The sequence below is a fragment of the Epinephelus lanceolatus genome, chromosome 9 (genome assembly GCF_041903045.1).
Source record: "Epinephelus lanceolatus isolate andai-2023 chromosome 9, ASM4190304v1, whole genome shotgun sequence".
NCBI lineage: Eukaryota > Metazoa > Chordata > Actinopteri > Perciformes > Serranidae > Epinephelus > Epinephelus lanceolatus.
This window is the reverse complement of record NC_135742.1, coordinates 30,946,188-30,964,013: the sequence shown is the minus strand read 5'-3', so window position 1 is coordinate 30,964,013 and position 17,826 is coordinate 30,946,188. Positions and strand designations below refer to the sequence as shown.

At 44.0% G+C, this 17,826-nt stretch overlaps 1 protein-coding gene across 3 annotated transcripts in view; it reads left to right on the top strand.

Annotated features, from left to right (window-relative positions):
• The window catches only part of LOC117252511 (tetratricopeptide repeat protein 28-like), a 200,539-nt gene that overhangs the window by 150,099 nt on the left and 32,614 nt on the right, over positions 1–17,826 (top strand). For all 3 annotated transcript variants that reach the window (XM_033619486.2, XM_033619485.2, XM_033619487.2), the window contains one exon: positions 8,854–9,361. In XM_033619486.2, the coding sequence (XP_033475377.2) occupies positions 8,854–9,361 (508 nt within the window). The remainder of the gene's footprint in view (positions 1–8,853; positions 9,362–17,826) is intronic.

The window sequence follows — 17,826 nt, the reverse complement described above, 5'->3', positions numbered from 1 at the left end:
TAAACATGTTCGTAACAGTAAAATATTGTAAAACAACTTCTTACCTGTGGAATGTTATTCCCTTCTGCTTGGTTTTAACACTTTTTTCGTTCGTACACCCAAATGCAGAGGAAAAAATGTGGCATTTCTGCCGAGTCTTACACGGGTCTGAACCGGTCAGAGCACCTAGGCAAGATGGCAGCGGTATTGGCGCATCCCACAAGCCAGGGTGCGGCATCTATGTATATATATCTATGCTTAAGACCAGTTGGTGCAACCGGCCCCAGTTGTTGACACAACAATAAACTGCTACTCACCGGAGAGACAGATGGACAGACGCTCCGCAGCTGAAATGGAGCGCCTGTAGTTGGTGTCCTGCCGGGAGATCCTGGCGCCAACCCTCGCCAACAGGTCCTCAAACTGGGCCCCAGTCAGCCTCAAGTACCGCTGAAAGCGGCTATCATCCAGACAGAGTTCCTGGAGGAAGTGGTGAAACTCGCCGAGCTGGATGCGCTAATGCAGGATAGGGTGAACCCAAAAACGGTGGCGTTTGGCCCTCCGACGCATCTGGGATTTCCAGAGCAGGTACAAAGCAGCGATGGTGGTTATCTCAGCCATGGTCGTCAGTGACGTCTTGATTCCCTGACGTCCAGTTGTTGATGCCGAGATGGAGGAGAAACTTAGTGCGGCTACCCGGAGCTATACGATACTAGTGTCTACTCTACAGAGACCGCAACAAAAAGGAGCAGGCTTGGGTGAAACTCGCCGAGGAGACTGGTCTACTTGGTAAGTTCTGTAAATATGTGTCCTTAATTAGTTTGCAGAATGGTTGTACTATGAACGTTAGCACTAGCTTAGCTTCAGTTAGCACAGCCGGCTTCCCCGCGACTCGCGCGAATGAAGCGATAACGTGAATTAACAATATGGTCCGGCGTCTAAACTCACGCGGGCGGCGCGTTACGAGCGTTACAAGCGAGTAATTCGCTTCACTCGCGCCTGGTGTGAACGCTACATAAAATGCATGTAAATAAAAATATTAGCCATTTAAATCTCAGCCTCACTAAACAGTGACATTATTAAATCAAACACTCACTAGCTTGACAGCTTGTTGGGCATAAGTTTGGTTTCAAACATTATTTCATAATGCCGCCTTTATGAATAGAATACTGACAAAAAAGACAGGATTGTTTGAAATTACTATCTAATTTGTAGATGCACAACTCAATCAATGCAGATGAAGCAGGACTTCTTGTTGATGCCTAACACATGAAAAAACTGCTAAATAAAAGCAAGTGCTTACACTACTCCAAATCAAGACACACACACTGACTGCCTGTAGATGTTTTAGACTTTTCTTAGATATGTAAAGAACTAAGGTGACAAAGGTATATGATATGTACAGTAGGGTCAGCCAATTATCCTATACCAATTCTTTCTCTTTACCCTTTTCAACATTCGCAGTCATTTTGTGAAGCTCACCTTTTCATATCACAACCAAAAAGCACACTTAAAACAAAGGAGCTGAAAGCAGCCATGCATCCTTCTATTTCACAGAAATCTGATTTGGTCTAAATCCATTAGGCGTGAGTTATTTGCTGTTGCAGATGGATTAGAAGAGAGTGACACAAAAGCTCTGTCTCCTTTCTCAAAGAGAAGGCTGAGGTGCTGAGAGTCTGGACATTTGGTTGTCACTCTTCATTTCTTTCATTGTGTCAGGCTGCTGCAGGCAACAGTTCTGGCCAGCTCATATTGATCTGGGTCCTCAGACCTTAACCTGTGTTCTCTTATCTCTCTTCTCCTCTCCTCTCCTCTGCCACTTAAGAAATGGAATTTTTCGTGTACCACTGAAAAGGGTTGGACTGTGTGTAGTCCTATGTGTCAGGCCTGATTTGTCCAGTTGTGTGGGCTGACAAGGACAGTGCCTCCCATCACTGGGCCTCCAAAACGCCCTTGAATAACCCTGGACTCTTGCGTCCTTGGATTGACTGCCTGGCTTCCTGCTGAAAGCTCTCAGATGCAAGAGGGGGCCTGCAAGCTATGCTATATTTGGCACCGTGTCCTCAGACCCAGCAGGAAACCATAACAACAGCTAATTAGCGTATAATGGATAGACATTGAGATCTCTATATTTTTTTTCTGTGGCTCAAAAGGTTTGTGCTGCCAACAGGTAGCATGGTCTGGATCTATTTCGATCACCCTCAGCAGTGTCACTTTAACTGCTCCTAACCTCTATTAGTGCTTAAAGAAGGAGTTATCCACACTTCACAGCATTATGCGTCTCTCTGCTTTGTCCCTAGCTTGAGGCCTTGCAAAGTGGCAAACCTTGATGTTTACCTCAAACCCCTCCTGGAATGACTTTCAAACACCACTGTGATTTCCCCTTCTGTCACCACAAGGTCTCTCAAGAATTGATTCCCTGCACCAGCAGGCATCACACAGCTACGCCCGTGGAGATTTGACTTTAGTACAGAAATAAACAGCAGCCCCGTGCAGCCCTTCAAGGCTTTGCTCTGATTTAGAGTACATTAAGATTCATTCACAGTGCCCCGCTTTCCCGGTGTGCCACCTCTTCAATTTCCTTCTCAACCAGACTTAAGATTCATGTGTTTATATCAGAAGGCAGGAGGGCTGTTTGCGCACATGAACAATGCTGACATCCTGTCACAAGGGACAGGCGCTGGGACAGAGGTAGGGGCTGTGGGGACTGTGGGGGCTGGAAAGGTGGAGCCAAGCTCCGGCTCAGTTACAGTGCCTCCCTCCTTCCCTCCCTCTCTTTTCCTCACTTAACATTTGGCCATTTCTGTAAACCTTGTTTTGTCTAGCGTATTGTCAGAGAGAAGGAGCCTGAAATATCAAACCCCCACACCACTTGAAGGGAACAGTCAAATTTTCCACTAACACCAATGGAGACTGTCAGATCCAATTTTATTCGGTGCCTCTCGTGTTTCTTCCTCTCAGCTGCCTGTTTGCCACCAACTCTCACAATATAGCCTCAAACAAACACACGAGCACATACTAGAGCAGAGAAGCACAAATACACGCAGATGCAAAAATGTGTCCACACACAGACACACACACACACACACACACACACACACACACACACACACATACACGTACACGCACAGAAGCCACAAAGCTCTGGGATACATTTGTGTATTACTTTGTGTCTCTGTGGATGTGTGAGTGAATGTATACTGGGTCTCTGGAGTAACCACAAATGATCCACCATACCCACAGCTCAGACACCAACAAAAAAAAAAATCACATTTTTACTAGCATAAGCATTGCCTTCACTGCAGCTTTTCTGTGTCTTTTTCTTCATGCCATCTTATGCTGCATGGGTGTTAGTGTGTTTATGTGCTTCTTCCTGAGTGTACAGTATGTGTGGATGTGTGAGTGTGTGACTGTTTGAGCGGCAGACAGTCTGACACACAGCGTACGGTAGTAGCTGTCACGAGTGCCCTTACCCGTAGCTTGACCTTTAGTGACAATCAATCCTTTGTGAACATGTCCTGTGAAGGCTAAAGGAATTATCAAGCTACAGGCCCTTTGGCGTCATTTATCTACAAGCTGGAGGTCACGCAGGTTGTGGAGAAACAAGTGGCTCCACTCGTATCTCATCACTGTTAATAGATCTGATTAGCCCTGATGATTGATTAGAGAAATTGGTTAACAGCCAGGTAAGGTATGATATCTGTGCTTGTTTTCTTCTGAAGCAAATTAGCAGAGCCTTTTTATAAGTAGGCTTTCCAAAATAAGGTACACTTCCTGTTTTAGGTTGATTTGTAATTCTGGAAACAACTGAGATATGATTTTTTTATCATATCATTTTAAAACTTGGAAAAATAAAAAGTCGGAGCTCTGTAATTTGGCTCCACAGGAAGCAAAGTTGAATTCAACTTGGCCCGTGTCGGGCTTATCAACCACAGTGGGCCGCCGAATCCCTCTGTGTGCATGTGTGTGTGTCCTTGCATGCCTGTGAGTGTATGTATGAAAGAGAGCAATCAGGCACAGCTGTACCTGCCCTCACTTGGTAGAGCACCACATTTGCCTGGTTAAAAAAGCAGAAGGCTTTGATATGGCAGAGAGGCAGTCATTTGGCTGATCTAATGGTTCCTCCCATAGGATCAATATCTGTGTGCAAACACCGAGCAAGAGAAGAGAATGGAGCATACACCCATAAAACCAGCTGAATATTTTATCATATCCATCCCCCGCCCCCAGCCTGTACGCCGACATCACCAGCATGCCTCCTCTCTACCCCCCTTTTCTCTCTCATTTATGCACACATGCACATACATGTTTCTTTGCACATGCACACAGACAGGAACACGCACCTTCGGAAAATATCTTTAAAGCTTCTTTGAGAGCCTCTCTGACTGGTCTGTTCCGTCTCTGAGTTTATTACAGTTGAGATGTTTCCTTTTTTGTCAAAATGCATCTCTGCAGGTGAATTCAGATCTAAAGACATCCTCGCTCTGGGGATGTCTCCAGCATTCTCTCTTCTCATCCTTCAAACACAATCTCTCCCATAGCCTTTTATCTGCCCCCCTTCTTCTCCCACCCTGCCCCCCCCCCCCCCCCCCCCCAGCCCAGCCCAGCCCGCTGCCTCCAGTGTGTGTGGTTCTGTTCCCTGCCAGCCAGCTCCTGTTGCTGCTGGAGCCCAGCTCGTTAAGGGAAACACTGGTGCATGGTCCTCCTCACCTTCCCTCTGCACTGCCTTTTAATTAGACAGCTGTTTGTGTGTGTGTGTGTGTGTGTGTGTGTGTGTGTGTGTGTGTGTGCGTGTGCATGTACCATTTCAATGGAAGGCTGGAGTGTTTTTTAGTCACATGAGTCATCTTTTTGAAATGATTGGTATCACAGAGGCTTGTTTGTTTCTCTGATGCTCAACCCTGTCATTAAATATCAGCCTGCACTCAATACATACATCTTTTGGACACAAATATTTTCCCTGGGTTATATTTGATCAGTTTTGGTCCGGAAACTGTTGATGAATTAATTAATCTATTGACAGAAAACAATTTGGATAACTGATGTTGTATGTGAATTATTGTTTAAGGCAATTATCAGGGAAAAAAATGACAAACATTTACTTGTTCCAGCCTCTTAAAATGAAGGTTTGCTGCTATTTTTGTGTCATACGCGTAAGAAATGAATCTATTTGGGGTTGTTGACAGTTTGTCAGACTAAACAGGCAATTTGAAGATGTCATCCTCTCATCTCTGGGAATTTGGAGTGGGCATTTTTTCCACTATTTTCTGACATTTTCTAAACGATTAATGGGTTAATTGAAATTCATTCATGCATTTAATTTAAATTTGGTGTTATATGGTGTTTTTTTTTTTTTTTTAATTCCTGTGAATGCAGTTAGTGCGTGTGTCTGCATCCATGCAAGCAATGTTTTTCCCAAGCTAACAGCCTAACATCTGTATGGGTACAGTGAAAGATGGGGTTGTTCCCACCTCTGCAGTAATGGAATCAAACCTGTTCTCCATCTTCCCATGTCAAGAGAGAGTGACTCCTCTCCTCTCCCGTATAATCCCATTAACAGCACTTTGCTGAAGTAGTGGCTGCCCTGCCCTCCTGCAGGACATGGCGTTTGGACAGAGGGCAAACTGTGAGCTCTTTAACACCTCACACCTCCGACTCTCTGTCTCTCTGATGCTCACTTTTTCTTCCGTCTGTCTCACTCTCAACTTTTACATCAGATACACAAATATTTTGAGGTCTCTGGAATGATCCGTGTGACCATCAGATAATTTGTGTAGTTACGTGTATCATAGTAAAACTGTTAGCTTACTGACACTGGTTTTCAAGTCGTACCTTGGTGATATAAAGCCATGCCAGTGGAGAAGTGTGGCTCTAATGGAGTATAGCCAGCAAGTGTAGTAAAAGAAGAAAGGGGCAAGTATTTTTTATGAAAGTAGTTAATGTCAGAGCAGTGGACGATTGCTTTGTTTGCCTGTTTCTGTCCACTCGGAAGGAGATTCCACACACGTGTTTATGAGCTTCTACGAGGTCTGGTAGGCCCTAATCCAACTATTTACATCTCCATGACAACCCCGCCTGTCCCATAAGCTCTGCCAGTCTGTGATGATAGCCTTGGTTGTTTGGAGTATATCAGAGCTCAGAGGTCCAAAGTGAAATAAGGAGGATTTTCAAAGGCATATTCACACAGCTGCAAGGCGAGGCATAACCACATATTTCAACACAGCAGTGAAGTGGTGGGCAGGACTCGGCTGTTCCAGGGTAAGAAATAAAACACACCAGGGGCTCAGAGTAACAGATCTTGCACCAAGCCCAGCCATCAAGAGCAGCACTGCTGCATGACATAAGGGGCTAATTATGCTAAGTACAATACATTACCTCTAGCATGTGCTATGCAAGCAGCCATTTCTCTAATGTGCTGCAGAATATAAACATACTTAGTAGAGGAGGCTGACAGAGGAGAATCAGTAAGGCATCCTAAACCACTGTCCTTGTCAGAGGAAAGAAATGGAATAATGTTGTTGGAGCCAAGCATTTCTGATTAACATGTCATCTCAGCCTTCCCCTGCTGCCTCCCTTCTCCCTTTCCATCTCTCCCAGGCAGAACTAGTTTACCTTTCATTAGGAGACCCTTGGTGCAAAATGTGTTTGCTGATAAGAGCCAGCGGTTTATCAACAGTTTATAAAGCATGGCGCTAGGATTAATCAAATCAGCACACATCCGGAGAAGGGCTGGACACTGTAAACACAATCAGATCTGACTCTGCAGATGGATTGAGAGAAGTGGGGGAGAGAGGGTAAGAACAGGGAGGGAGGACAGATAAGTGCAGAAAAGAAATGGAATCAAATTAGAATGAAGTCAATTTGGCAGAAATTATGTTTTTCGGGCAATTATTTCCCTCCCAGACGGAATCCCTATTTTTGCGATACTGGTGGGAAGTCAAAATGAGCAGTGGTGGGAGAGGGCTGCAGTCAGAAGTGAGAGAGATATGGTCCCAGTGTCTGTCCCTGCGCCAAACACAGTGCATCCTCTGTGACTAGCAAGGCTGGCTCCTCATTATCTTGGCTTCCATCTGAGGAGAAAATGCAGCGTTGCAGTCTCACTTTAGAGGGACACTGATCACAAGAGCAACTCATCTCAACTGGAGGAAGATTGTGCTCCCCCCCTTCTCGCTTTCTCTTCTCGTGTCTCCCACTGCACAGACAGAGATGAGGAATCCTCTCTGTTTTTCGGCTCAGAAAAGTGGAAGTTTGAGTCGGAGAGATGGAGCGAAGCTTCAAAAGGCACATGTAATTGAGCAGCCCTAGATAGGCTATCTGGGAACATGAAACAGCAACAGTTGTGACGGAGGGTAATTGCCTCCCTGGGCCTGTATAATGCCTTGTCGAGTCTTTAAACTTGAGCAAACTGCTGGAAGTCCTTATGTCAGCAGGTAATTGGTTCCAGGCATCAGCAGCTATGTGAAATGAAGGAAAGATAGGTAGGAGGGGTGTATGTGTGTGTTTAGAAAAAGAACGTATGAATGATTCACAGAAAAAGCACCTTTATAAGCGTCTTCAGTGTGTTCTGTGGTATTGATTTTTTTCTCAACTATGTGCTTTGCTTTTCATTTATTCAGAGTTTCATTATGTGGCGCTAGAGCAAAGTGAAAATATCTTCTGCTCTCTGTGGGCACATTTCTTCAAATTACATCTTGATGTATATGCTAGATAATATCTATGTAAATTTCAAATTGAAGATAGCAGCACTCCTGCCTCCTCTAAAGCCCAATGCAAGTGTCAGTGGCCGGTTAGCAACATATGGCCAGGAAAGCTGCTTTCATAAACATCCCACAGCTGAAACTACATTGACTGCTCCATCCTTTACCGTAGCTGACTTTTGACTTTCTAGTTATCTGGCTCTAATTGCCCCCAGGATGACCCAGGTCACCCCTGTTGCTGAGGCTCCAAGCTAGGCAAGATGGGCAGCTCTGTGGCCTTCACTGTCAGGATGTCTGTCCTCTCCGCTGGCCTGCATCCAACCCTCTTCCTGGCTGGAGGATGCAGAGTTGGACCTCAGGAAGGAGATGCTTTATTAGCTGGCCCTGCATGATTAATTGAACATCTGCTCGCACAAAGACAGCTGACCCCAATTCCCAGCTGTTTACCCTCTGTATAAACAGTTAATAAGCCGGCAGTGAATGTGTCACACAGGGGGTCAAGACTGCGTTTTGAGAAACTTTTCCAATTTAACTGCTAAACCTCTCCCATTGCAGTTGCAGCCAGTGTATTTTTTATTTTCACAGGTGGACACTGCTTGAGAAAATGGAAGATGAGAATATACAGAATATTGTTCTCTCTGTTTTTAGCTTGAAAGGTCTTGCCAGCAGTTAGTCAGTCAGCCAGTTGGCCCCCCGTGGCTCTGCTGTGAAGCTAAAACCCCTCTCCTCTCCCTCCTGATTAGCAGTGTCTTTGTTCCATTGGTGGTGGCACGCCATGAAGCGTGATTGCAGTGGGCAAACTGACGGCTTTAAAACAAGCCTGCCGCTGCGCTGATCTGCATCACACTTTACCCCCCTCCTTGCTAAGCAAAGACGAAATCAAATCAGGTTTTGCTTGTTGTTTGGTCTCTGAGCAGTAAGCCTCCTAAGAGATTTGGGAATTTAGATTTTTTTTTTTCTTTTTCTTTTTTCCATTTGATGTACAGCACTTCTGGCTAAAGGGACGTTTAAGTGTGGGTGGGAAATCTGCAATGCAAAGGCAACAAAATTACTCACTGTTGATGGAATGTGGGTATAATTAATGGGGCTATTTGAGATTTTTTTTCACTTGCCTACAGTTTATTACCTTTCTGTTTTACTTACTTGCTGTCTATCTTTCTCTCTCTCTCTTTATCCATAGGCTGCTTCGATGGCGCTGAGCAGCTTGGGCCACGTATATACAGCCATAGGGGACTATCCGAACGCCCTAGCCAGCCACAAGCAGTGTGTCCTGCTGGCCAAGCAGTCCAAGGATCAGCTGTCTGAGGCTCGCGAGCTGGGAAACATGGGGGCTGTCTACATCGCCATGGGAGACTTTGAAAATGCTGTCCAATGCCACGAGCAGCACCTGGGCATTGCCAAGGCCCTGGAAAATAAACGAGAGGAAGCTCGGGCCTATAGTAACCTGGGCAGTGCCTACCACTACCACCGCAACTTTGACAAGGCTATGTCCTACCATACTCATGTTCTGGAGCTTGCCCAAGAGCTGGAGGAAAAGTCCATTGAGATGAGAGCCTATGCAGGACTGGGTCATGCTGCTCGCTGCATGCAGGACTTGGAGAGGGCCAAGCAGTACCATGAACAGCAGCTGTCGATAGCTGAGGGTTTGAAGGACAGGGCCGCAGAAGGAAGGGCCTCCTCCAATCTGGGTATGTATGCACAATGCTAAAAGACTTATGAGATAAATTAGCTGCTAAGCCAAAGTCTTCCATATGTTCCTGGTAGATCATTTGCTTTCTATGGTTAGATGTTAACACACAGTGTGCTGAATAACAATAGATCACTGTTAGGGTTGTCAGAGAATGTTTTTGACCAGTTATGTCAGTCTATAGGTTAATTTTACTACTCCTCAGTTTAATGCACTGCTCACCACCTGAGTCAGCAGGGAGGCAGTGGTGCAGTTCAACCATTGGTAACACCATCCTGACCCAGTGGTGTTGCTGTGGAAACATTTTGCTTTGCCCTGGTGACTAAACTTCTTTCAGCATTGTTAACTACTGTTTTTATTGTTTACTCTGTTAGCACCATTAGCAGTGTTAGCACAGCTATTGGTGCTAACATAGTTAACAGTGCTAAGGGAGTTTTGCGGCTCAAAATAAAACCCCTTATGCAACAGGGCTACCTGAGGGGAGACCAAAGGGTAGCCATCATGTTTCCTTAGCACTGCCATCCTGCCACCATTGGCATTACCAGCAGAAACTGCTGAATGAGTGGTGCAGCTAGTAAGCTCCTACTGGACCCAGGTGGTGCACAGTGCAAAGTGGCCAAAGCTAACTTACCAGGGGAGACCAGAGGGTGTGCACTGGGCACTGTGTTTCAGCATGCTAATGCAGGTGGCCACCTATCTGTCAGCAAAGCCATCAGAAACTAAAGTAAAAGGCAAGACATTTACAACACAAAACATTAAAAATTCACCACCTCTAAGTGGATTGAGCCTTGAAATGCAGCGCTAAAGCTCATTGACTCAATGGAGCATCAAACTAAAAGGAAAAGTCTCTTGTATTTCACATTGTTTTGTGTTTTTTCTTAAAAATGAACATGTTAGTTACCAGTTAATGGGTGTCAGGCTATTGAAAGGAAAATAAAACAAAACTGACACCCATAATCACTGTCATTATCTCAGAATTGAGGAATTATCATTACTAGTGGATTCAAAGATACATTATGAATCGTAATCCAATGCTATGGCAGGAAAAACCAGTAATGTTGTTGCGTCATTATTGGGAGAGTTTGATAATCGAGATGAAAAGTAGTACTCTGTTAAGAACTGTGAGTGTGTTGCTTCAGCGGCCAGTGATGAAATCAGTGAGGTCCAGTCTAAGACACTACACAGTGGTTTATGATGCAAAGAGAGATATGAGATGGATTTTACAACTCCAGAAAGTTTTTATAGTAGCAATAATTTTATCTGCTGTCTTGACAATCAAGACACAATCTGCATAGTGATGCTGTCCATGATACAAAGTAATCTACCAGGAATGTATACTTGCATGCATTGATTGGCCAGCGCAGCACCTTGCTGGATGCGTTGTGAAGCACTATCAGTCAACATTGTCCATTCTAATGTACAAGTATTGATCACTGGAGTGAATCTCCCAGGGACACATGACTGACTTCGGTATAAGAGTTCTCTTTAGAATTGATTGGTGAGATCTCCCCCAAATACTTAAATCCCTTTTACAAGGATCTGGGTATCATCTCATCCCCTCTTATGGAAATCCACTCACAGTATCCACAGTATATTGTGAAAGTATGACATCCTTTTAGATTCTTCTTTTACCCTTTCAGTGGAGGACAAAATACAGGCCCCTCATGTGATGAATCCATATCTCAGCACATCCTCTGAGATAAGGAAGCATCTGGTAGTTAGATAGTATGAAATCTTGCAAACTGGAAGTGTTTACTGATTGTTTGCTTCACCATGGGAATTTATGAGAGTTATTTTAGCTACATTTGACCTAACCTACTCAAAGGAGGGATGAGAGGAAAATAAGATGAGAGCGTGTAAGGTGTCCTGCCTGCCCTTTTATTGTTTTGGGGATACAGTATGAGAGCTTCCATTTCCTGCTCGCTGTGCTGCTGGCTACAGTCCTTTGTTTGTCTTCATTTAAATGAGCTGTTTACTTACTGTTGTTTTCAGTGATATTTATGGTTAGTGAGACCTGGGTGTTTTGAGGCAGAAACCAGCAGTATGTTACCATATCATCACTATTTTATGTAAAGTTGTTTTTAGATATACTACTTAAGGGTTGCATTATGTCCTACAGTGAATAGTACCCAGCAGATTATGCAGGCAGAAGGTAGCGTGCAGTGCAGGGCTTCTGCATGAGAGCCAGAGAAGAGGATGGTGCATGTTAAAGCCCACAGTAATTTGTGAGCCCAGGAAGTTATATGGTGATAGAATGCCAACATGTAATGTACACTGTCAGCATATAAATAACCCCTGTAAAAAATGTGTAGTTTTTGCAGGAAATCTTTTCACATTAATCTGCTCTGCTCTCACCTTCACACTGGGTTGGACTTAATCACGTCTTGAAATGAAAAGTAGTGTGAAGATAAATAAAAACGAGATGGGGGAAATTAAATATACGATCAGGATCTTTTGATTGAATCTTAAAATGTAATTATTGTCCCCTTTAAAAATCCAATGTCTTACAGGCAATTCCTGCTAGACTGACATTAAAAGTGAGGTAACCTTGTGGAGTCTGCTAATATAATGATGAAAGGAACCTTAGGGAAAAAGGTGTCCCTTTGGATACTCAATACCCCAGGAGATAAATGGTATGGCCAATTCTCCTGTATTTAGTCCAGCAGTTACAACCTACGCTGGGTGACTTATGATAGCCATCAAGACAGTAGTAAACCTGACTCTAATGGACAACTAAGAGGCATAATAGTTCCTCCCAGATGAATTATTCTTTAACCTAATGTGAAAAGTGTGCAAGCAGAGGGTGGGGTTAATCAGCCAAACATAAATTGAAGTCGTCCTTTGACCAGCCTAATGGTCGCATATCCTGGAGTGCTCTTAGCACCAACACACACCTGATTTTAAAAGTGATCTAGATGTCATAAATTAGGAGCTCTGGTGAGAACATTTTATGATCTTACAGTACACGTGAGCTTTATTAGAAGTGACTATATGTCATGCAGCAAATGTGTTCTTATCTGTAGTGCGATTGCCATTACGATGGCAAGAGCGCCCTGTTTCATTATTAGTTGCAACATTGCAGTTCTTCCAGTCCATGACAGAGTAATGATAGTGTAGCTGATGCAGTGTCAAAGACCTCCAGAGCAGAGGCTAAATGAGTGGGTGGCGACGATGAAGCCTGTTGCACCATCACGTGGATGCAGTACCCCTTGACACCCAAAGAAGCTTGCTGCCCATCTCAGTGCTACCTGATCTGTTGGTACTTCTCGTCTGTTTTCTTTCTCTCCTCTTTTTCTTTCCAGTTTTTGACGCCTCCCTCTTCCATTCTCTCTCCTCACCCCTACCGATTGTAATCTGCAGCTGTCAAGCTCCCAGTAATTGAAACTGACTTGATGAATCGCTTAATTACCTTTAATAGCTGATAGAATAGAGGAGCTGAATAATGAAGATAACAGAGGATGAAGTGGAGGTTGTGAAGCATCAGTCGGTAATTGCCCCATTGTTGTTGTTGTTTTTGTTTGCGGCAGTGGGGTGCGCGTTGTTACTCCGTCATCGACACCCGCGAGCCTGCTTAGCACAATAAGATGTGGGCTAAAACTAACAGGATGTTGTTTGAGACTTCAAAAAATGCCGCGCACAAACAAGGGGAAGAATGATCGAGTGAAGATTAACGAGCAGCAGCGATAAAAGCCAAAAAACACTGTGAAAGATGGGAAGGAGAAGTTGCAGAAACAGGACAGAGCAAACTTTTATTATGCCCTCTCAGCTTGTCGTTAATGTTGCGTGTAGTGTGGGTGGAGCAGGAGCTGACATGGCTCTGAGGTACAGTGGTATAGAGATCGCCATGCTTTAATATCTAACCATGATGCCCAGCGGTACCAGCAGCCCTGGCTCAGCACACTCTGACCTATAAAGGATATGAAAATGTTGCATTCCAGCCCCATTTATTATTCATTAATTGGCTAACTTACCCCCTAGTCAGCAATATTTAATATCTGAGAGAGGACTGAAGTGGTGGGTTTCCATGTAGCTCACATTTCTGGTATTCATGAAACAGAATCTAAATTCTATTATTTCCCCTTGCATTTCACTTCAAAGAGACTTTGAATAAGTTTGTTTGATAGCGCTTGTGTTTAAAGCCGGCCTCTCTCGTGGCCTCTTTTCCACAATTCACACCTCCTCGTTTGACCATATGTCTCAAAGAAGTCACTTTAAATGTCGGCTCCCATCAGCGAGAAGGGCTGGAGGTAACAGTCCTAATTAAGCTTCTTTTTTTTTTTCTCCCTTCCTTTTATCCGGCATCCCCAGGGAATGCTTTCTGCTGATGCTCACAAAAACAAAGCAACAGAAAGAGGAAAACAACAGGAAGAAGAGTTCACACAACAGCACAGAATCAGACAATGTGCACTGCGATGCTCTTTATTCAAATCTCATCAACGGTATCTAAAAAAAAAAGGGAAAAAAAAAGAACTTCTGTATTGAATTAGTTTCAGACCTTTTATGCTAAACCCCTTTTGTACTTACAGCTTTTTCCACTTATGGGTCATGTGAGAACGAGAACGCTGGAATCTACATTCCAGAAAATCAGTTGTGGAAATGTGCTGGGTCTAGACATCTGATAACCAGGTTTTGTAACATGTCTGACACTAACAATGTCACACCAGTCGATTGTATTCATATTTTTAATAGGTTGTGTTTTTTGGCAGTTGAAAAAACACTGACCCTGAGACTGAGAGCTCTTTAGCATTTAATCATAAAAGGAATTATGTCAGCCTTTCCAGTAAATGGCATGTAAAGAGGCAGAATTGTCGAATAATTAGTAGATGAGATAAACATAATTTCTAATGCTTTTACCACCATCATTATCATCATTATAACAACAACAATGGCTGCATGAACATAAACCTAGTACCTTTTCAAAAGTGATTTCCGACTGCCCACAGCAGGGACAAACTACAGACAGCGACCAGACTTGCCTGAGGCACTGAAGCATAGAGATTATTCAGTTTTGTACCTAAGCCCTTGGAAACAGCACTGATTGGAGATATATTAGTTATTAGTATATTAGTCTGACGAGGGAAAGCGAGCAGGAAAGGGCTGAATTTACAGAGGAATTTAGCGAGCCTAATGGCCCAGACAGGATGAATGAAAGAACGCTGTAAGGGGGGAAGACAGGAAAAGAGCCTATTGAATACATAAAAAAAGTGCATTTATCTGAGATCGGTGACATCTTCAACTCTTCATTAGTGACTGAGTAAATATCTCAAGTAAATACAAGCAGGCCTACAAAAGAACAGAGAGGGTGATGAGGTGGTTGGATTTTTAGGATGCTGGTCTTATGTTGCTCCCCTGAAGAGATCATTGCTTGCTAACTCATCTGTGCACCCTGGCCCCAAATTTCTGTTTGTTGGAAAAGCAGCAGACGCTCCCCGACTCCCCCTGCATGGCCCCCTTCAATCTCCTCACAGAGGACCATGCCAGAAACTGGACTAGAGGCCCTGTGAAACACACACTCCTCGGCTTTGTGCTTACACTAAACTTTAGCTCACTGCATGCAGTTATTATTCTACTCATTAAGTGAAACAAAAGAGCTGTAGCTTTCTTTTGCATTAAACAACTGCTCCCTGCATTCGGCACATCTGCTAATTCAGCACGAATTGCGATGTGTTCCTAACCTGAGAGGCGATAGTGCAGTGCAAAACAAAGTTGAGACGTTGAGACTGAGCATTGTCGGATTACGGGGTAGGAGGGATCAGATGTCATGCGTGTGGACAGTAAAGGCACAGTTGGTGTGGTGAGGGTTAGCGGGAGCGGGGCGGGAAGCAGCTCAGCTGGTGCTGCTGGAGGACACGTACAGCAGTCTGCGTGTTTCTGTTGGCAGACCACCCACACAGCACGCATCCATCTATCCATACACTGTCCTTTTTTATCTTCCCCCTTCCTGTCTTTCTGCCAGTCAGACTGTGTCTGCGAGTGAGGATTTGCTACCTTAAGCCCAGACTCCGCCCTGTCCCTACTCCTGCAGACCCCGGCAGGATCCAGACTCTGCCTCAGCTCACTACTTCCCCCCACAGATCATAACATACACTATTGTATGTAGTACAACTCATAAGACACTTTGCATATCATAATGGAGTCTTTCAACTTCCATTCACCCTTTCATTTTCATAGACACGATTAGAGTGGAAGTCGCTATGAAAGTAATCCCCCATATCATGATACAGTCATCCGTATATCATCTGTGGAGGTTACACATACTGGGTATGAACCTTTTCAATCTGCTGTTCCCCTTTCTCTGTGCTTGATGGTGACTACAATTGAGCCAGACTATTGCAATTCTTTTCTTCTTTTTCATCACACTAAAACACCAAACTAGAAAAATGTGTAAATTACTGTATTTTAGTACTTTACACATGCCAATCTTCTTCAGCTGAGACCTGAATAGGAGTCAACATTTCCACACACACCACAATTCCAGCGTCATGTTCCGGGTTTTATTTCCGCAAACATGAATGCAAATTATAATGTTGACCTCATTCTAGAATATAAATGAGAAACAAACCCAAGTCATTATTTTGGGCTCAGGCTGGTCATCTCTACTCTATTCCTAGTATCACACCAGCCCAGTGGCAGCAGCACCATTGTTGGTAAAAAAAAATCCTCTTAGCTGACTGTAGGCAGTGGCGCTCTGGACCTCCATAGCTCCCTGGAAGAATGACACAGTGATTTACTCAGAACAAGACACCATCCCTCAAAGTCATCACTGCAGCATATCCCTCTATGTACACCCAGCTGTGTAATGAAAAGTGACAACACATTGCCATGCTTTTAATGTCTTTGGTTATGGGGGGATGGCGAGGGCTCTGGATGGATAGGGCCCTGTGTAAAAGTATTTGAATGATGTGGTGTGTGCTTTGTCCTGGTTTTTCACAGTCATCGTCTCCAGCTGTGCTCAAAGGAGAAACAATTGAGCCATATTATTCAATATGTTACAGTCAAGTGCATTTAGGACGCACCACAGACTTACGATGTTAAGACTTACTTAAATTGAATCTGATTGGGGTCATTTTGATTTGGACAGCACACCACAGTGACCACTTGAGCCAAAGTCCCCGCACTGATTCCAAATTTTTTTGGTTTCAGCAGTGTTTTTCCAGCTTGTTTGGTATGGTTTTATTTACTATCATGCTGGATACTATTCCCAGAGGGTTCCCTAATCCTCTTACCATATGGGGGGGAGGGCAGAAAATATTTTCTTGCTTCAAGTGTGGCTCCAGGCATAGCCTAAGGCTTATGGCAATTTTGGCTGCAGCTTCCGAGCCCAACCTCAAACCTCGCCATACACCCCCAGCCTCTGCCCTGGCTGTCTTTTCTACCCCTCCGTCCATCGCCAAGCCCCAGATCCATTTTTAGCCTGCAGCATGGAACATGTTTGCTGGTAATACATCAGTAGGCATTATATCCTCAGTAAGATCAGACTCCATTGGGAACAGCATAACCTTGGGAGTGACTTTGTGGCGAGAGCTGTCAGTGCTCTTCCAACTAGCCTGCTGTGAATCTTAACGTGCTTCCAGTCTTAGGAAAGACTCCCGGGAAAGACAAATCTGAGGGGTTTGTCCAAGGTGTAGGAAATGTGTGTGCCAGTGAAACCTTAAAATCCAAAATGTTCTGAGCCACATTTATTTATTTTGGCTCAAGCTAAGGACAGTTTTACTGTATTTGTATTGTGCATAGTCCAAAGAACCACAATGAATTTCACTTATTGTGAAGTTATGTCATTTGCAATCTGAAATCCTCCTGTATTGTTTGGCAGCACTGCTTCTCTCTGTGTTCTACTCTGTGATACGTCTAGCATACCAAGCCCTCAGGGCACTGACCTGATGATTACAAGGTCAGTTCAGGTTGTATCACTTTAACCTGAGAACACAAGCAAGCAAACAAACAGCAAATCAGGTTTGATTTGTCAGTAGGTGTCTGCTGCATGCTGAATCATGGTCTGAATTAAGCAGGGAGAGGATCTGTGATGATGTTTTCTAAGCGAAATCCAATCTGTCTGCAGAGAAAAGCTGTTGGATTTTTTTTTTCAGACATCCAATTTAGGCAGGTTTAGTTTGAAACAAATCCCCTCATTTAGACTTGATTTAGAGTGAAATATTGATAATGCAAATTGCACGCTAGTGGGTTATGTCCACCAGCCTACAACAGTTATGTGCACTATACAGTATATGTGTTACATACCTGGTAATGTGTCAAACCAATACGCAGCCCAGTGGCTCATAGTGTGGAGGCGCCAAAGCTTTTTTTCTCCCATTCTCATTGGCCTAATGTGCTGCTTTTTAATTGAGCCAACATCTGAATGCATGGCCACATCTATCGTATAACTTCTGCCGTCGTTTGAGCCGTCTGTTTAGTTTCAATCCCACTGTTTATGTAGCCTATGTTCAGGCCCATAATGTGGCAGGTTTC